This window comes from Myotis myotis, unplaced genomic scaffold (genome assembly GCF_014108235.1).
Source record: "Myotis myotis isolate mMyoMyo1 unplaced genomic scaffold, mMyoMyo1.p scaffold_m19_p_23, whole genome shotgun sequence".
In the NCBI taxonomy this organism is placed as follows: domain Eukaryota; kingdom Metazoa; phylum Chordata; class Mammalia; order Chiroptera; family Vespertilionidae; genus Myotis; species Myotis myotis.
In genome coordinates, this window is record NW_023416328.1 from 6,997,769 (window position 1) to 7,018,571 (window position 20,803).

Below are 20,803 nucleotides of genomic sequence, written 5' to 3' on the forward strand. Positions count from 1 at the left end.
CCAGTTTGATGTGCAAAACATACACAACTCCACAGGCTGCTGTTCTAACACAGCCCTGGTTTAGTAGAGTCCTATAGAGTCCTTTTTTTTTATTTTTATTTTTTTAATCTCAGAGAGGATGGGAGAGGGGGAGAGAGAGAGAGAGAAATAGAGACATCAATGATGAGAGAGAATCATGGATCGGCTGCCTCCTGCACGCCCCCTATTGGGGATGGAGGGTGAACCCGGGCATGTGCCCTGACGGGGAATAGAACCGTGACCCCCTGGTTCATAGGTCGGCACTCAACCACTGAGCCACGCTGGCTGGGCCAGGCTTAGCATTTTTTTTCCAGAAATCTGCAATCCACCATTCACTGTCGCCTCAGCACCAGTTCGTTCTTACCACTTACACTGTCAGTACCTTGTGAAATCAGGACTTAACGCATACACTGAATTTTCAGGATTTTTATCTTAAGTAATTATAGACACTAACCTTGATAGGAATACATTAGAGGGTTCTTATTCTGTCATGGTACAATAATAATGCCTTTAATATGAAACGGGACATTATTTATAATTGATATAGTTAATGTATCTTTTTATAGTTGTAAGTAAACAGAGGTGGTATATTTAACCTTCTGTAATATACTGTATTTAGAAATGGAAATCTATATAGGCTTAGATGTCACTCCTTCGAAGGTTTACTCCTATGGTACGGTTTAAAAAAAATCTATTGGCCTGGGAACTCCGACCCTAACTGCAGACTGTGTTAACAACGCAACCACAATAAAATACAGTTGGATATTTGAGAAACGTTATGTGTGTGTGTGTGTTTTAAGGACCAAATCCACTTTAAGTTATGACTGACCTTTCTCTTTCTTAGACCTTCGGTACAAAACGGCTTATGATAAAGTAGAATCGATCCCTTAAGAATAGCCCTAGCCAGTTTCGTTCAGTGGTTAGAGTGTCGGCCCGTGGACCAAAGGGTCGCAGGTTCGATTCCCGGTCAAGGGTATGTACCTGGGTTGCAAGTTCGATTCCTAGCCCGGTTGGGGTGCGTGTGGGGGGCAACCCATCGATGTGTCTCTCTCACATCGATGTTTCTCTCTCTGTGTCTCTCCTCCTCCCTACCACTCTCTCTAAAAAATCAATGAAAAAAATATCTTTGGGAGAGGAGAAGCAACAAAATAACTTCAGAACAAGATGACAGGTGCTCCACTGAATTTAGCCTGAGTGGGGCATTTCGGGGAGCATTTAGTCCAGACCGGCCGGTGTAGCTCAGTGTTTGAGCATCGACCCATGAACCAGGAGGTCACCGTTCGATTCCCAGTCAGGGCACATGCCCGGGTTGTGGACTCAGTCCCCAGTAGGGTGTATGCAGGAGGCAGCTGATCCATGATTCTCTCTCATCATTGATGTGTCTATCTCTCCCTCTCCTTTCCTCTCTGAAATCAATAAAAATATTTTTTTAAATATATATATATATTTTATTGATTTTTTACAGAGAGGAAGGGAGAGGGATAGAGAGCTAGAAACAGATCAGCTGCCTCCAGCACACCTCCCACTGGGGATGTGCCCGCAACCAAGGTACATGCCCTTGACCGGAATCGAACCTGGGACACCACTCTATCCACTGAGCCAAACCGGTTAGGGCTAAAAAGTATATTTTTAAATAAATAGATAGATGAATAGATAGGTAGATATATAGAGATAAATTAATTAATTAAATGCATTCAATAAATAACGAATGAATGAAGTTGAGTTGATCCTGTCCCCAATGGCCAAGTGGCCACGTCTGCTCCTGTCTGCCCAGGCGCTGCACTGGCGTGCGCTTCCTCGCGGCGCCGCTAGATGGCGCAGCCACAGCGCTATGGCCGCCACGCCCTGCCAATTAGGGACTCTTCCTCCCTGCCCGCGGCCCCCCAAATCCTACCGCCGGTTGTTTTTCTTATTTATTTGCTTGCATGCTGGAATGAGGACCGCAGTGGTGGGACGGGATTGCAAAGCTGCACCCCTCCTTCTGGAAGGGCGTCCCGTGGCTGGAGAGCTGGGGGGGGCAACTTCTTGGGAGCGAAGCCAGGCTGCCCCCCGCCCTGGTCCCCTTGCCCGCCAGGCGGGGTGTCGGCGAGGTCGTGCCGGGGAGGGGGGAAACGATGGGGGGGACCTGGGGGTGCCCGGCTTTTGTGAAATGGCCGGGAGGGTGGTGGCGATTTGTCTGTGCCTTGAGCTAAATCTTGGGAATGCCCCCGGAAATGCCAGGGTGGAAAACCATCACCATTTTCCCCTCCCCGAGCCGCGTCTCTTTCTCCCGGGGGCACCTGGAGCCGAATCTGACGCCCGCCCGTCGCGCGAACTTGAACTTGCGTCTTTATGATCTGCGTTCGGGTAATGGTCTCAGGGGTGCGATGCACATACTTGTATTAGGGGGGAACATGCATAATACATTGCCAACCTCCCTCTATGCTTTATCTACACTTCCCCCTCCCCATTAAAGAACAGCAATTTATTTGTTTTTTTAAGTATTTGAAAATTGATTTTTAGAGAGAGAGTAACGTCCATGTGAGAAGAAAACATGAATGGGCTGCCTCCTGCACGCCCCCTGCCGGGGACCGACCGAGCTTGCAACCCGGCTGACCGGGAATTGAACTGGCAACCTTTGCAGCGGTTCTCAACCTGTGGGTCGCGACCCCTTTGGCGGTGGAACGACCCTTTCACAGGGGTCGCCTAAGACCATCCTGCATATCAGACATTTACATGACGATTCATCACAGTAGCAACATGACAGTTCTGAAGTAGCAACGAAAATAATTTTAATGGTTGGGTCACACCATGAGGAACTGTATTTAAAGGGCCAGAAGGTTGAGAACCACTGCTTTAGGGGCTCCGGACAACGCCCAACCAACTGAGCCACATTGGCCAGGGCAAGATCCCCAATTTAAAGTAGCTCACCACGCCCTGGCCTGTTTGGCTCAGTGGACAGAGCACCGGCCTGCGGACTGAAGGGTCCCAGGTTCGATTCCCGCTCAAGCGCACATGCCCAGGTTGCGGGCTCGACCCCCAGTAGGGGGCGTGCAGGAGGCAGTCGATCCATGATTCTCTCTCTCCATGGATGTTTCTCTAGGCCCTTCCTCTCTGAAATCAATAAAAGTATAGATTCTAAAAAGATGCATCATCATAAGATAAATCTTTCAAAAACATGAAAGACAAGAATCCACCAAATAGTAACATCTTGGTATACATACAGCCATCACTAAATTGGCAAACTCCTGTAGTCGGGCGGGCGCCCGAGGCGGGCCATCCCGCGGACGCGCGGTGCGGGTTCCGGATCGGCCGCGGCCACTCCCGGCCCTGCGCGCCCGACGCGCCGCCTGCGCGCCCGCCTCCCGCGGCCCCCGCCGTCCCCGCCCGAGGCGGCTCAGGATTGAGGAAGTGCGTCTGGCCCGCCCGGCCCGGCCCCCGCGCGCGGCCGGAGCGCAGGGGGCGCAGGGCAGTGGCACCGCCAGGCCCCGGCCCGCCCGCGGGTGTCCGCCCGGCCCTGGCGCCCAGCCCCGCCGCCGCCGCCGCAGGTAAGCGCTGCCCGTGCCGCGCCCCGCACCCGGCGCCCCGCACCCCGCGCCCTCCGGCCGGTCCGCCTGGCGCGTGTGTGCATGGAGTGAGGGTGAGTGTGGGCGCGTGTGTGCATGTGAGTGTAAGTGCCTGCGTGTTGGGAAGGGACTCGGAGGAGTCTCTCTTTGCCCAGGGGACGGCGTGGTGATACAGGAGGGCCCAGCACACCTCAAAGTCTGGGGCCTGCTCTGTGCCCCTGGGGGGCGTCTCTGGTCCCTAAAAACAGCCACGTCTACGGGGACTCTGCCAGCCACCTCCCCTGCGGCAGATGAGGGCTGTCAGGTTAGGCTGCAGGTGTGTGGGGGGGGTGGGGGAGAATTGGGGGACCTCTGGGGATCAGGGGGAGGTGGTGATGGAGAACTGGGAGACTCCTAGGGGTGGGAGGGAGAGAGTGACTGGGGATTGGGGATTTCTGTGGACAGAGCAACCTGCCCCTTCACAGCCTGAGGCCACAGATTTTTCCCCCCACAAATGTCCCGTGCAGGTGACAGGGAGGTAGAGAAGCAGGTGCCTCGCCCCAGACCCCCTGCTTTTCGTGTTTGCCCCTGTTCGTCTCAGAGTGCCCTGGGCATGAGAAGGGGAAGATTAGAACATGCACAGTTTGGGACAGTGTTAGCATCCAATGCCTTTTGTAACCTGACTTCTCTTTGCTCATGTCCCGGAAGAATAAAGGAAAGAAATGAACATACCCCTGGAGTTCATACAAAATAATGTCGAATGCAAACTGTCGTGGAAAAATCACAATTTAAAAGAAGTAAGACCACAAAAACAGCCCGGCCAGCGTGGCTCCGTGGTTGAGCGTCGACCTATGAACCAGGAGGTCAGGGTTGGATTCCCAGTTAGGGCACGTGCCCAGGTTGTGAGTTCGATCCCCAGTAGGGAGTGTGCAGGAGGCAGCGGACCCATGATTCTCTCATCGTTGATGTTTCTGTCGCTCTCTCTTTCTCTCTGAAATCAATTTGTAAAAGCTTTTTAAATAATAAAAATAGGTAAATCAGCCCTAGCCGGTGTGGCTCAGTGGATAGAGTGTCGGCCTGAGGACTGAAGGGTCCCAGGTTCGATTCCAGTCAAGGGCACGGACCTTGGTTGCAGGTTCCATCCTGGTCAGAGACATGAAGGAGGCCACCAACTGATGTGTCTGTCTCACATCAATGTTTCTCTCTCTCTCTCTCTCTCTCTCTCTCTCTCTCTCTCTCTCTCTCTCCCCCCTTCCCCTTCCCTTCCCTCCCCTCCCTGCCCCTTCCCTTCGATTCTCTCCATAAATCAATGGGAAAATATCCTCGGGTGAGGATTAACTACAACCACAAAAATAGTCACATCAGATAGTCACTTCCGTAGCTTCTCCTTGTTGAGCGGCATGAAATCCAGGAGAACTTCCCTTCACACCCCAGCTGGTCTGGCCTCTGCCACCTTGGGCCACCTGGCCATTGCCCCCAGCCACCCTGGCCCATCTCCATCCCGTGGCCTCAGCTGCCCGCCCCCCCCCCCGCCCCCCAACTCCACATGCCAGCACCCTCTCTAAACCCAGCCTCTCTCTGTGTCCTCCTTAGGGCCTCTGCCGTGTTCCTACTTGATCTGTTCGACTTTTTTCTTTTCTTCTTTTTTTAATATAAATTTTTAAAAATATTTTTTTTTTACAAAAAAGAGCTGGGTGACATGAGCATTTGTAACATGCTTAACGTCCAAGTCTTCCAACTGGTTTTTGCATTGATTTTAAAATATGTATTTTTTTTATTGATTTCAAGAGAGGAAGGGGGAGGGAAGGAGAGAGAAACATCACTGATGAGAGAGAATCGTGGATCGGCTGCCTCCTGCACGCCCCCTACTTGGGATCCAGCCCACAACCCGGGCATGTGCCCTGAATGGGAATCAAACCGTGACCTCCTGGTTCATAGGTTGATGCTCAGCCACTGAGCCACACCAGCCAGGCTCCACTGATTTTTTAGAGCGAGTGGAGGGAGAGGGAGAGACAGAGAGAAACATCGATGTGAGAGTCACATCGATCGGTTGCCTCCCGCACGCACCCCGTCCAGGGCCCCGGGGAACCTGCAACCAGGGCATGTGCCCTTGATGGGAATCGAACCCGGGACCCTTCAGACCGCAGGCCGGCGCTCTATCCACTGAGCCACACCGGCTAGGGCTCAGCTTTCCTTTTGAAGTTCTTTTTCATTAAAGTGTTTGGGTGTCTTCCTTCGGGCAGGTCTGGAGAGTTGGCCGTAGAACACTGGTGAGGTTTTAAGATGTGTGAAAGGAATGATCCTGGCAGGAAACTCCCAGAAGCCCTCGCTAGGGTGTCTGTGCCAAGAAGGAAAAGAAAATGTGACATTTCCAGCCCCACAAACCCGTTGCGGGGCCCTTGAGCAACCCCGGGCGTTACCTCATCTCCAAACTTCTACCTTAAGCGCCTCGGCCAAAAGACAGATCATAACTGAAAAGCTGCTTCCGTGGCACAGGTCCTCCCTGGTAAAGTGATTTTCAGAAGGAAAGTGAAAATGAAAAGGGGAACAGAATGTACTGGGTGAGGGGTGGCCTGAAATATTTTAAAGGTTTAAAAAGAAAACACTTAAGCAGAATTACAGGGTAAGTCAGACACTTCTCTTTTCAGAAGGGGCGCCCGCCTGCCTTTGGGGGTTGGAAGGGAGTGGGATTCCTCTGCCAGCCGATGGAAGAGGTTAGGAGCAGATAGCAACGGTTCTCCTTGATTTCCGAACGTTCTTGGAGCCTTGGTTCCCTTTGTTTTGTGTGTATTTTTTTGTTCCTCCTCACCCGAGGATATTTTTCCATTAATTTTTTAGAGAGAGTAGAGGGAGTGGGGGAGACACAGAGAGAGAGAGAAGCATCGATGTGAGAGAGACACATGGATTGGTTGCTGCCTCCATGAGCCCTGACCAGGGAATCGAACCCGGGACCCTTCAGGCCACGGGCCGATGCTCTGTCCACTGAGCCAAACCAGCTAGGGCTGGAGCCTTGGTTTGGTTTTGTTAATATATATTTTTATTGATTTCAGAGAGGAAAGGAGAGGGGGAGAGAGAGAAACATCCACGATGAGAGAGAATCGTGGATCGGCTTGCCTCCTGCACGCCCCCCACTGGGGATGGAACCTGCAACCCGGGCCTGTGCCCTGACCGGGAATCGAACCAGCAACCTCTTGGTTCATAGGGCGACCGCTGAGCCAGGCCGGCTGGGCACCAGCTTGGCTGTAACACGGAGGTTCTGTTGTGCGGCTTCTCCCTGTCCCCATCTCGAGCTGATTTGGCTCAGGGGCCGTTCTAGAACCTGCTCGCTGGGGAGCTGGCCCTGGTGTAGACATCTTAACCCTCACAGCTGCCCAGTGAGCTTGCCCGGGAGGAGGGTACGCATCTATTTTTAACAGATGAGCAAACTGAGGCCCTTGTAAGTTTCGCCTTGAGGTTACGCTGCCGGCACGGGACACAGATCACCCTCGCCTTTGACCTCCACACATCATTTGCATGACCTTCGCTTTTTTTTTTTTTTTTTTTTAGCTGCGCTATATCTCTCTCCGTTTCTGAGGACGGTGGCTAATCATTGATGTTTCTCTCCCTCTGACCCTCTCTCTTCCTCTTTGAAATCAATAAAAAGATACTTTAGCCCTAGGCCGTTTGGCTCAGCGGATAGAGCGTCGGCCCACGGACTGAAGGGTCCCAGGTTCGATTCCGGTCAAGGGCACGTACCTCGGTTGCAGGCTCCCTGGCCCTGGGTGCGTGCAGGAGGCAACCAATCAATGTGTCTCTCTCACATCAACGATTCTCTCTCCCCCTACCCTCTACTCTCTCTATAAATCAATGGGAAAATGTCATCGGGTGAAGATTTTCAAAAATTTAAAAATAATAATAAATATATTTTAAAAAAAGAAAAGCTTTCTGATTTTCTGATGGTTTTCTTTTTACCACCAGAGCGAGACGGCCTTCCGCTCAGCCATGACCAAACGTCCGTGCCTTCGACCCCACCTCGGGCAGCCACAGCGGTGACCACGGCCAACGTGGATTTGGGGGAGCAGCCACCCCGAGGCTTCATGGCTGGCATGTCGGGGCGACCGCCCAGCATGTACTGGTGTGTGGGGCCGGAGGGGTCAGCCGTGAGTCCAGAACGCGCCATGGACACGCACAATGGTAAGGACGGGGCTGGCCGAACCTGCCACACGTGTCCCGGGGGGAGCCCAGGCCACGTGAGCACAAGGGGTTCTCAACGGAAGGATCTAGCATGGCTGTGAGGGGGTGACTTGTTGATTACAAAATGTACCCGGGGATTCTCACTTAAATTCTAAAAATTAGCCCCGGCCGGCGTGGCTCAGTGGTTGAGCGTCGACCTAGGAACCAGGAGGTCACGGTTCGATTCCCGGTCAGGGCATGTGCCCGGGTGGCGGGCTCCATCCCCAGCAGGGGGCGTGCAGGAGGCAGCCGGTCCGTGATGCTTCTCTCTCATTGGTGTTCCTATCTCTCTCCCTTTCTCTCTCTCTCTGAAAATCAATAAAAATGTATTTAAAATATTTTGAAAATAATAATAATAATAATCATAAAAGCCCTTGGAGGCTGGCATGCTTTGGAAATGACGTGGACATATCTCTTTGGGGCTTTCTTGGTGAATCCTCACCCAGCCATATTTTTCCGTTGATTTTTAGAGAGAGGGGAAGGGAAGGGGAGAGACAGAAACAAAAGAACCCTTCCAGGTGGCGTTTAGAAAAAGATCTAAACGGGAATGAAACACGTAGCTTTACTTTGGGGGGGGTTGGTGATGTGTGCGTGTGTGTGTGTGTATGTGTGTGTGCGCGTGCAGGCTAGGTGGTTTTCTTCACACTGCTACCTGTTTTTCTTTGTTTTTGATTTTTTTTTAAAAATATATTTTATTGATTTTTTACAGAGAGGAAGGGAGAGAGATAGAGAGTTAGAAACATCGATGAGAGAGAAACATCGATCAGCCGCCTCCTGCACGCCCCCTACTGGGGATGTGCCCGCAACCTAGGCACATGCCCTTGACCGGAATCGAACCCGGGACCTTTCAGTCCGCAGGCCGACGCTCTATCCACTGAGCCAAACCGGTTTCGGCTATATTTTTTAAATTGACTTCAGAGAGGAAGGGAGAGGGAGAGAGTGAGAGAGGAACATCCATGATAAGACAGAATCATCGATCGACTGCCTCCTGCACGCCCCCTACTGGGGACGGAGCCCGCCACCCCGGCATGTGCCCTGACCGGGAATCGAACCTGGGACCCTTCAGTCCGCAGGCTGATACTCTATCCATTGAGCCAACCCGGCCAGGGCGACTGCTCCCTGCTTCGACCTGCACCCCACCCCGCCTTGTGTCTGTGGAGCACAGTTCAGGCTTCCAAAGGCCAGGGCTGTGTGAGCGCGTGCCTGCCGGCTGCCCGGTGGCGCCCAGCTGGTGTGTGTGTATCTGTCCCGTGTTTCGGCCTCACTCCTGTACCCCGGAAGGAAGGCAGGTAAGGTTGTGGGGGCTGTGCCCTCGCCTGAGCCCTGGGCCGGGCCTGCAGGGCAATCCATCCTGACAAACAGGCCAGGGCACATTCCCATCCATGAACACGGTCGGAGTGGACAGACCTGTCCGGCCGGCTGGGGAGGCTGCCTGGAAAGAGGAGAAGGGAGGAAACGGAGATCCTTCAGGCCCAGGCCCCTCGGGGAGCAGACTTGTGCGCATGGAGGGTGAGGGGTGCTCGGACAGACAGAGGGACGGACAGAGGGACGGACGGACGCCCCCAGGGTGGCTCACGCCCCCCTCCTCTCTGTGAGGGGTCCTGGCGTCAGCAGCCCGCCGCTCAGAGCATGGTCCTCCCCTCCCCCAGACCCAGCATGGACCAGAGGAGGACAAGGAACATTCTAGAAGGTCTGCAAGTCCCAGTGTCCTTTTCTTATTCCTTTGACTTGTCCAAATCTGTATATTTAAAAAAACTTATTTCCCTAGCTGGTGTGGCTCAGTGGATAGAGCATCGGCCTGTGGTCTGAAGGGGCCTGCGTTCTATTCCGGTCAAGGACACATGCCCGGGTTGCGGACTCGAACCCCAGTTGGGGGCCTGCAGGAGGAGGCCGATCATTGGTTCTCTCTCATCATTGATGTTTCTCTCTCTCTCCCTCTCCCTGCCTCTTTGAAATCAATAAAAATATATTTAAAATAATAATAATAACTTCGCCCTAGCTGGTTTGGCTCAGTGGATAGAACTGAGGTCTGAAGGGTCCCGGGTTCAAATCCGGTCAAGGGCATGTACCTTGGTTGTAGGCACATCCCCAGTTGGGGGCAGGGGTGTGCAGGAGACAGCTGATCGATGCTTCTCTCTCATCGATGTATCCAGCTCTCTATCCCTCTCCCTTCCTCTCTGTAAAAAAATCAATGAAATACTTTAAAAAGTAAAAAAATAATAATAATAACTTCTTGCCCTGGCCGGTTTGGCTCAGTGGATAGAGCATCGGCCTGCGGACTGAAGAGTCCTGGGTTCGAGTCCCGGCCGAGGGCATGTACCTCGGTTGCAGGTTCCATCCCCGCCCCCAGTTGGGCACCGTGGAGGAGCCAGCCAGTCATGTGTCTCTCATACATCGATGTTTCTCTCTCTCTCCTCCACTCTCCCTAAAAATCAATGGGAAGATGCCCTTGGGTGAGGATTAACAACAACAAAAAGGTGATGAAGAAGAAATGTAGGTCTGCTCTGGCTGGTATTTCTCAGCGGTTAGAGCGTCAGCCCATGAACCAAAGGGTCCCCGGTTCGATTCCCAATCAAGGGCACGTACCTGGATTGCAGGTTCAATCCCCGCCCTCCCCCCAACCCCCACCGTCTCAGTGTGTGCGGGAAGCGACCAATCTATGTGTCCCTCCCACATCGAAGCTTCTCTCTCTCTCCCTCCCCTCCCTTCCACTCTTTCTAAAAAAAAATCAATGGGAAAAATATGCTCGGGTGAGAATTCACAAAAAAAAAAGAGGAAATGCCAGCTCTCAGATCAGATAGGACCCTGTCTTGCTTTGTCTCTGCCCACTTCCCCTTGGGGACTCTGAGGCCCAAGATCTGCCCCATCTGTCCCTGCCCCGGGGGGTCCTGCTCCCAGGAGTCCCTGGTCCTTGGCTCCATAAGCTGGAAACTCGGTTCTGTTTTGCTTCCTGGGGGGTCAGGGGAGTGGGAGAGGGGGATGGGGAGGGCTCCCTCCCTGCCCTCTCCGCTGCCCGCCCAGCTTGCAGACTCAGTGGGTGAGGCCGGGCATTTCTCCTTTACGGCCTTCATCTTCCTCAAAAGCTTGTGGGAACCTGGTTGGGTGCTGGCGTTCGAGTTGGGATTCCCCGTTGCTGTGGGCCGCAGCCCGCAGCGACGGGTGGGAGGCAGGGAGGCTGCGGTGGGCTGCCGGGGGGGTTCGCCTGGACTGTTTCTTTCTTTAAAAAAAAAAAAAATGGCCCTGGCCGGTGTGGGTCAGTGGATAGAGCATCAGCCTGCAGACCAAAGGGTCCCGGGTTCGATTCCGGTCAAGGGCACGTACCTCGGTTGCAGGCTCCTCCCGGGCCCGGGCCCTGGTCGGGGTGCGTGCAGGAGGCAGCCCATGGATGTGTTTCTGTCACATCCATGTTTCTCTCTGTCTCTCCCTCTCTCTCACTCTCCCTGAAAGTCCATGGGAAAGTAAAAATAAATGAAATTAAGTTAAACAGGGTGTTTTGCATGGTTTCATATGAATTTCTCTTTTTTTAAAAAAAAAAATATATTTTATTGATTCTTTTACAGAGAGGAAGGGAGAAGAATAGAGAGTTAGAAACATGGATGAGAGAGAAACATCGATCAGCTGCCTCCTGCACACCCCCTACTGGGGATGTGCCCGCAACCAAGGTACATGCCCTTGACCGGAATCGAACCCGGGACCCTTGAGTCCACAGGCCGACGCTCTACCCACTGAGCCACACCGGTGAGGGCCGAATTTCTCTTGTGCAGTAGGTGAGGCTCAGCATGTTTTGGCATGCGTGACTCTGGTTATATCTACTTTCATGTAACTTCCCGCGCGCCCCAAGGTTGTGGGTTCGATTCCCGGTCACGGCACAGACCTCGGTTGCTGGTAGGAGTTGGAAAGCCCCGGGTACTATCCTGAGACAGGCTGGCCGCTGACCTGACATGAACCCCGCTGCCCGTGTGCCAAAGCGGCCAGACCCCAGGGCAGGCGGTGTGGACAGGGGCCGTGCGACCGCGTGGAGCTGCTCTCGGAAAGCAGGATCCAGAAGGGCCTGAGGCACCTTTGTCCGTGTTGAGCGAGAGGATTCTGTGCCCGCTGGCCGTGCTGAGCGAGGCAGCCGATGGCCAGGGTCATAGGCCAGCATTTCCGTCGCTCTGGGTTTCAGCACAGGTCACTGTTCTCCGTAAAAGAATCCACGGTTCTCTCTCATCATGGATGTTTCTCTCTCTCCGTCCCACTCCCTTCCTCTCTGAAATCAATTTAAAAAAATATATTTAAAAAAATACATTGGTGCCTCACTCTAAATGTCCATCTGCATTGCAATCGTGTCTTCCTTCCCTGGTGCCCAGCTTTGCCGATAGCGAGTTGAATCCGGTTCGAAATTTTGCTTGGTTACGCTGGAAAGTATATATTTTTATTTAAAATAATGTTTTATTGATTTCAGAGAGGAAGGAAGAGAGAGAGAAAAACATGGATCGGCTGCCTCCTGCACGCCCCCTGACTGGGGATGGAGCCCACAACCTGGGCCTGTGCCCCGACCGGGAATCGAACCCTGACCTCCTGGTTCACTGGTCGATGCTCAACCACTGAGCCACACGGGCTGGGCTCGATTGTACTTTTTCTCTCCGGGGAAAATAGCAGCTCTCTGTGTGCTACCCCGCTGCGGGATCGGTTTGTATAGACGTACACACGGGGCTGGGCGAAAGTAAGCTCCCCAGCATCATCCAGAAGACAGTCCTTAGTAAATAAATAATAAGCCGGGAACCGGCTGTGTGTCTCGCGCACTCACGGCTGTCAGTCTACTGGTGCCCACCCCGTAGCGCCATCCATCGGCCTTTGACGAAGGGCACGGTGTCCCCAGGGGCCAGATGGGGAGACCCACAGAGAGGCTGTCTGTCTGGCTGCGAGGCTGGGCTGGGCTGGGTGTGGCGTGGCTGTCGGGTGTGAGGGAGCCAGGCCCCCGGTGAAGGTCACCGCTGATCGCTCTCCCGAAGCCGGGGGTCCGAGGGGCCTGGCGTGATGGGGCCGGGCACCCGCCATCTGGAGCCGGGGAGGAATGACCGCGAGGGTCACCCCGGGGGTCACGCCGCCCTCCAGCCACGAGCATCTTCCCCGAAGGAAGAAAGGCTTGGATTTCACCGTAATCCGACCCAGAGATGAAACTGCTGCGCAGGCTGAGGCTCTGGAGCCGGAGCTGGCAAAGGCGGCAGCGTCCCCCGCGAGGAAGGCCTGGCGAGTCCGGGCTGAACCCCGCGGGCCCCGGGAGGGTGTGACCTGCGGGGAGGGTCCGTCCCCGTGGCCCCCCACCCCACCCCTCTGGCTTCGGCCACATGGGGACGCCCTGGAGGATGTCCCGGAAGGTCGTTAAGCAGTGATGAACAGGTCAGTAGCATCCTGGGGTTGACTTGGGTGTGTTCTGCAGAGAACTGTGCGTTGATAGATACATTTTTATTTTATTTTGTTGTTCTTATTATTTTCCTTCGTCCTCACCCAAGGATATTTTCCCATTGATTTTTAGAGGGAGTGGAAGGGAGAGGGAGAGACAGAGAGAAACACATGCATTGGTTGTCTCCCCCACAAGCCCTGACCAGGGCCCGGGCCCGGGAGGAGCCTGCAGCCGAACGAGGTGCATGCCCTTGACCGGAATTAAACCCGGGACCCTTTGGTCTGCAGGCCGGCGTTCTACCCACTGAGCCAAACCAGCCAGGACGATAGATATATTTTTACTGTGTGCCGCCCTGTGCGTGGAGACGACTGTGATTTTTTAAATGTTATGGGTGTGCAAATAAGACCTGCGTGTCTTTTATAGGGTGTACAGGGAATGCCACAGATTTTAAATCGACTGACCGTATTTAGTCATGTTTTCTTTGGTGAGGGTGAGAGAATTCAGTGTTGTATATATAAATATATAGAGAGAGAGCCCAGCTGGCACGGCGCAGTGGTTAAGCATCGACCTAGGAACCAGGAGGTCAGGGTTCGATTCCCGGTCAGGGCACAGGCCCGGGTTGCGGGCTCGATCCCCAGTGTGGGGCGTGCAGGAGGCAGCCGATCCATGATTCTCTCTCCTCATGGATGTTTCTCTCTCTCCCTCTGAAACCAAGAAAAATATATTTTAAAGAAACAAAAGCCTTTCTAACGATTCCCATGAGCCAGCAGTGATGGTCAGGCAGCCTGTGTGCGCTTCCCTCCACCCAGGTGCCGGGGACATGGGCAGCAAACTGGCCACACCGGATGGCGACCCCGGCGGGCGGCGTCCTGGGATGGAAGACATTCACGCCGCGTACAAGCGGGGAGACCCCAGCACAGCCCGCCACCTTCTCCGGGAAGCCTGTGAAGAGTGCGCCTCCCAGCGGGAAAAGGTAAGGTCCAAGCCGGACCCTCCGGCCGGAACGGGGCACCCGGCGTGGACGAACCCGATTATAGACCCAGGTTATAGACACACAGTATACTAACATCAAATTACTGGTGTGTTGTTGTTTTTTAAAATATATTTTTATTGATGTCAGAGAGGAAGGGAGAAGGAAAGAGAGAGAGAAACATCAATGATGAGAGAGAATCATGGACCGGCTGCCTCCTGCACGCCCCCTACTGGGAATAGAGCTCACAGCCTGCACATGTGCCCTGACCAGGAATTGAACCGTGACCTCCTGGTTCAGAGGTTGCAAAGATCAATCACTGAGCCACTAGGGCTGGGCTGGAGTGGCTTTCTTTGCAGACGGGTTTGGGAGGTAGAGGTATGGGGCCGGGGCTCCTCATTTTGCACTGTTTATGCTGTTGGAATTAATTTTTTTGGAGGGATTAATCCTCACCCGAGGATATTTTTCCATTGATTTTTAGAGAGAGTGGAGGAGAGAGGGAGAGACAGAGAGGAACATGGATGTGAGAGAGACATATCAATTGGTTGCCTCCTGCACGAGCCACGACCTGGGCCCGGGCCAGGGAGGAGCCTGCAACCGAGGCACGTGCCCTTGACCAGAATCGAACCCGGGACTCTTCGGTCCGCAGGCGGACGCTCTATCCACTGAGCCAAACCAGCTAGGGCATGTTTTTTAAAAATATCTTCGAGTGAGGATTTTTTTTAAAAAGATCGTCATTTTAAAGGTGATTGATATTAACATGACAATCACTGATGAACTCCTTTGCCTTTTTGGGGGGCCACGTCTTGGAAATCGCATGTGCCTTACACCGTTGGCACCTCGGGGCCACATTTCAGGTCCTCAATAGCCGCGCGTGGCCAGGAGGGAGCGCCCTCCCCCACAGCTCGGCGCTAGCCTTCCCCGGGGGGCTCGGTAAAGCACGCAGAGACGATTCTCTCGGCGATTTCCCACAGCGCTGGCCTCCCCGGGGCCCTCTTGCTGTTTGCTTTGACCAGGGCCAGCTCCTGAGCATCGCAGCGGCCTACGGGGACCTGGAGACCGTCCGCTATCTTCTCACCGAGAGGCAGGTGGAGCTGCCCACCGAGCCCACGGACGACAACCCCGCGGTGGTGGCGGCGCACTTCGGGCACACGGAGGTCGTGCAGGAGTTGCTCGAGTCTTTCCGAGGTAAGTCCCAGGACGTGAGCTCTTCCCCGCCCCTCAGGGGCCCCTCTTCTTTAGGAATCAGACAGGCATGGGGCGGGGGCTGCACCCCAAAAGGCTTATCTCTTCTTCTCACCTTTACCCATGCTGAGTTCCGGTGCTTACACTGTAGGCATCTATGTGCCTTTTTATAAAATCTAATCGAGAATTCCCATGGCCCGCTCTCCCCGCCGATTCCCCTCTGGTTTACATTTCGCGTGAATGTGCTACATTTGTTCCAACGGTTGAGCCTATATTGATAACATTACCACTCACCAAAGTCCTTTTCATCACTGAATCCTGTTCCATGTTTTGGATGTGCCGTCTGATGTTGCTTTTTTAGTAGCAAGTGATTTTTTTTCTTCTGGGAGACTCAGGGTGCTCTGGTCTCCTTTAATTTCCCATGGTGGCCTCGGATCTGCAATACCGTACAAGTGCAGGCATCGCTGCAGTTATAGGCTGAGGCATTGCCTTACCAGTGGTCATTGAAAATGAGGATTATTTTGGGGGAGTGTAGAGCAGGCTTCAAGGATGTGCAACAGTGGTGCCACACGGGGCCCTTTGCTTGCAAGGGCCCCCCACACTTGGGTCCGACGCTCAACCACTGAGCCACGCCAGCCTGGCACAGTATCTCATGTTCTGAATGCTGCCTTCTCTCCCTTGGCATTATGGGATGAGCAGGTGGGTTTGTGATAATACGCAGATTCAGAGGGACTGTTCCAGAAAAACGCGATCAAACTCGGCAGAAGCGAATTCCATCTGGAAACAGGACAGCTGGGTTTCATTGATGATCCAGGGGGGCGGTCAGCGTAGGGGCCACCAGTGCCATTTGGGGCCACTGTCCCTTTGCCCTTCTGTCTCCCGCCAGGTCCTTGCAGCCTCCAGCGGCTGCTGAACTGGATGCTGGCCCTGGCTTGTCAGCGAGGCCACCTGGGGCTGGTGAAACTCCTGGTCCTGACGTACGGGGCCGACCCCGAGAGCTACGCGGTCAGGAAGAACGAGTTCCCTGTCATTGTGCGCTTACCCCTGTACGCGGCCATCAAGGCGGGTGAGTCCCCCGCTCAGTCCTGCCCCTGGGAACTGGCATGGTTCTGAGGCATGAGACAGTGTCTCCTCCCTACCCCCGCCTGTCAGTTACCTGCGTGGAGACATAACAACTCCTGCTATTTGTTTTTTTGTTGGTTTGTTTGTTTAACATGTTTTTATTGATTTCAGATAAGAAGGGAGAGGGAGAGGGAGAGAAACATCAATGAGGAGAGAGAATCACTGATCAGCTGCCCCCTGCACGCCCCCTTCTGGGGATCAAGCGTACAACCCGGGCATCAAACCAGTGACCTCCTGGTTCATAGGTCGATGCTCAACCACTGAGCCACCAAATGTCTGCATCCTCCCTTATTCCTGCCCAGTGTCACCCGGTCAAGGGGATTTCAAGGACAGCAACCGGCTGTGGCCAGTGGCACCGTTGCAGGCGGCCCTGCAAAGGGCAGAGTCCCAGACACATTCACACTGATCGGTGGATCCGGGAGGTTATAGAGACCTGAACCAGCACAAGTTGAACATGTTTCGTTCTTCGTGGCGGTGTGCCTCAGCGCCCCCTCCTGGCCACGTGTGGTTGTTCAGGATGGGGGCGACGTCGGAGACATCCTGAGGGTCCCACGTCTGCCCCCCAGGGAATGAAGACATCGCCATCTTCCTGCTTCGCCACGGCGCTTTCTTCTGCTCCTACATCCTACTGGACAGTCCCGAGCCCAGCAAACACCTGCTCCGGAGACACTTCATCGAGGCCAGCGCCCTGCCCAGCAGCTGTTCAGGGAAAGTGGTGAGTAGTCCCTGCCCGTGGATAAGCCGAGAGAGAAGACGGGAGAGAGCCCGGCCGGTGTGGCTCAGTGGTTGAGCGTCGACCTATGAACAGTGAGGTCGCGGTTCCATTCCCGGTCAGGGCACAGGCCTGGGTTACAAGCTCGATCCCCAGTTGGGGGCGTGCAGGAGGCGGCCGATCTGGCTCTCTGTTCTAGATAGATGGGCAGTTATTCCAGCAGAATTTGTACAATGAAGCTTTCTTGTCCCTGTGAATTGAAATGTCACCATCGTCACTTTCCCCCAAGATGTACCTGTGTGCCTCACGAGGTCCCGGTACTGGTCTCCTGGCCTCTTACTCTGTTAATGCGAGTTTTCTATTTGCTATTTGATTTTTCTCAGCACTATCTTGACTGCTGCTATATACGTATTTGTTCTCCCGTTTTGCACATTTTTCGCGGCGACTGGATCGACGCTCATTTCTGTCCTTCAATGACATTGTGTCGTTTTCTCCATGAAGGCCCCAGGCCTGTGTTGCTCATTTGTGTCTCTTTATTGATTTAGGCGCTATTTGCACGGAAATATATAATTCTTTATTATCCCCTTTTCCGACCGACCTGATGGTACTGGTCTGGAGAGAAGTTCTTTAGTTTCTTGTTTGTTGGTTTGGTTGCTTTTTAAAAATAACTTATGTTTATTCATTTCAGAGAGGAAGGGAGCGGGAGAGATACAGAAATATCAGTGATGAGATTCATTGATCAGCTGCCTCCTGCACGCCCCCTACGGGGGAACGAGCCCACAACCCAGGCATGTGCCCTAATTGGGATTCAAACTGTCACCTCCTGGTTCATAGGTCAGTGCTCAACCATTGAGCCACACCGGCCGGGCTTCTCTTATTGAATCTAATAGTTTTTAGAAGAGTTCCTGGGGGGGTTTTAGGTATCGGATCAAGTCACCTGCAAATTGCAAACAGGTTTGTCTCCTCTAATATTTAGACAACTTTTTTGAGTTGATGTCTTACTGTGAATAACTAGACATTTTGAAAGTGGAATCATTGTGATGGTAGATCTGTCTGTCTTGTTCCTGATTTTAAAGGTCTTGCCTGCAGCAAGTTAGGGGCGTTTGCTGTAGATTTTCTGGAAAATAGATTATTGTTATATGCAGGTAGTTTCCATGTTATTTCTTTTTGCTCAGAGCTTTTATTAGGAAAAGTTTGCTGAATGATGTCAAACCCCATTTCTATACTTCTGGAGGTTTTCTGCTTTGTTTATTCATGGAATGAATGAGGGTGATGGATGTTGGCTCTCTAACTTCTGTAATAAATGCTAATTGGCTTTTTTGCTGTTGAATTGGACCCACTGATATTTTATTGACGATTTTTTTGCATCGGTAACGTTTCGCTGAACGGGTCTACAGTTTTGTGTTGTTTTTACGAGACGTTGCATAAGGCTACGTGAATTTGACAAAACGACTTCGGGAACTTTCCGTCTTATTCAGGAAGTTTCATTAGAACTTGAATTGTTAAGGGTGACATTAAGCCCGGCCAGTGTGGCTCAGTGGTTGAGCATCTACCTATGAACCAGGCGGTCTCGGTTCAATTGCCGGTCAAGGACACAGGCCCGGGTTGCGGGCTCGATCCCCAGTAGGGGGTGTGCAGGAGGCAGCCGATCCATGATTCTCTCTCAATCATGGATGTTTCTATCTCTCTCTCTCCCTCTCCCTTCCTCTCTGAAATCAATAAAAAAATATATATATTTTAAAGAAAGAAGTAGTTGGCATCTACACTGAGTGGCCAGATTATGATGCCCACCCCATCAGTGCTTCATTGACACTTCCAAAAACACTGAATATTGAAAACTTCCTCAGCAAAGACTCTCCAGGTTTTATTATTATTATTATTTGCATAATTCATTCACTTCATTGTACTGATGGGGTGGTCATCACAATCTGGCCACCCAGTGTATATCTGTGATCAGACACAGAGAGACGACGTGGCTTCCCTTCTCCTTGGCCCTGCGGCGTAGACTCCGAAGAGAAAATGAAAGTGCAGAGCAGCTGGAGTCAGCAGGGCTCGCTGGGCTTCCCCAGAGCACCTGGGACTTTTTTCTTATTATTCAAGTGACTTTCAAAAGGCGAGCACCTTGCAGGGGGAGTGTCCGGCTGCCCGGGGTCTCGAACCTGGGAGGGCACAGTCCTTCTGAGCTGCCGGCGGAAGGGAGGGTCCGTTCACAGGGTCCAGCGATGAGTCAGGAGCCAGAGGTAAGTGTTCCTGCCCCTCCAGGTGCCCAGTGGGGGTGGAGCCGGCATTTGGGGTTCGGAATGTCAGGCGAGGGCAAGGCATGAGAAGGGTGCTTTGCCGCCAGGTATGTACAAGGCCGGGAAACGCCCTTGACTTCACTGACAGTGACCTTGCTGAAGTAGTTGTCTCATTCTTGAGTGTGTGTGTGTGTGTGTGTGTGTGTGTTAACCTCACCCAAGGGTATTTTTTCCCCCCATTAATTTTTAGAGAGCGTGGAGGGGAATGAGAGAGAGAGAGAGACAGCAATGTGAGAGAGACACAACAATTGGTTGCCTCCTTCACACGCCCCACCGGGGCCAAGCATCGAACCTGCAACCCAGGGACATGCCCTCGATGGGGAATCAAACCTGCCATTGCTCAGTGTGAGGGCTGGCGCTCTATCCACTGAGCCACACGAGCCAAGGCAATTTTTTTTTTCTGATTCTTTTTAGAGAGAATGGAAGGGAGGGAAGGTGGGGGGAGAGAGAGATGTGAGAGCCACACTTCTGTTCGTTGCCTCCCTCACACGCTCCAACCGTACCTGCAACCCAGGTACGTGTCCTTATAACCGGGAATTGAACCCGCGGCCCTTCCGTGCACAGTCCGACGCTCTATCCAGTGGGCCACACTGGCCAAGGCGAGTTGGTATTTTTTTAATGTCATCGTGCTGCCTCTGTGGAGACAGGCCGGTGGAGCCCAGAGCCCTCCTGCATGTCTCCGTGCCTGGCATCGCCTGGTTCTCAGGCTTCTAGAACCTTCCTCGGACAGCAGACAGGGGACTGCCGAGAAACCCCCGTGGATCTCCACTGTCCGCTGAGGTTTTTAGCGTGTGTGTTGTTTAATATGTTTTCATTGCTGTCAGAGAGGACGGGAGAGGGAGAGAGGGGTAGAAACATCATTGATGAGAGAGAATCATCGATGGATCGGCTGCCTCCTGCACGCCCCACACTGGGGATCGAGCCCACAACCCAGGCCTGTGCCCTGACCGGGAATCGAACCGGGACCTCCTGGTTCGTAGCTTTGAGAGGGTGTAAGACAGTGGTTCTCAACCTTGTGGCCCTTTAAATACAGTTCCTCCTGTTGGGACCCAACCATAAAATTATTTTCGTGGCTACTTCGTCACTGTCATGTTGCTGCTGTGATGAATCGTCATGTAAATATCTGATAGGCAGGATGGTCTTAGGCGACCCCTGTGAAAGGGTCGTTGGACCGCCAAAGGGGTCGCGACCCACAGGTTGAGAACCGCTGGTGTAAGCGATGGGGCGGGTGCGGAGTCTGATGACTTTAGCTCAGGAGTTGCAGACAAGACACGCAGCGCCACCTCGTGGCCAGAGCGGGAAGTGCGCCACCGCCGCCGATGTTGAACAGCAAACTCATGGCCATTGACGGGTGTCAGCCCGCGGGTGGCACGGTCC

The 20,803-nt window shown here is 53.2% G+C and overlaps 1 protein-coding gene across 4 annotated transcripts in view; it reads left to right on the forward strand.

Moving 5' to 3' along the window:
* Positions 1-3,400: 3,400 nt before the first annotated feature.
* The window catches only part of LRRK1 (leucine rich repeat kinase 1), a 53,239-nt gene continuing 35,836 nt past the window's right edge, over positions 3,401-20,803 (forward strand). For 2 of the 4 annotated variants that reach the window (XM_036355780.1, XM_036355782.1), the window contains exons 1-6: positions 3,401-3,545; positions 7,500-7,715; positions 13,950-14,113; positions 15,085-15,298; positions 16,182-16,361; positions 16,984-17,132. In XM_036355780.1, coding sequence (XP_036211673.1) covers positions 7,619-7,715; positions 13,950-14,113; positions 15,085-15,298; positions 16,182-16,361; positions 16,984-17,132 — 804 coding nt within the window. In that variant the 5' untranslated portion in view covers positions 3,401-3,545; positions 7,500-7,618. The remainder of the gene's footprint in view (positions 3,546-7,499; positions 7,716-13,949; positions 14,114-15,084; positions 15,299-16,181; positions 16,362-16,983; positions 17,133-20,803) is intronic. The other 2 variants (XM_036355781.1, XM_036355783.1) reach the window with 1 other exon arrangement.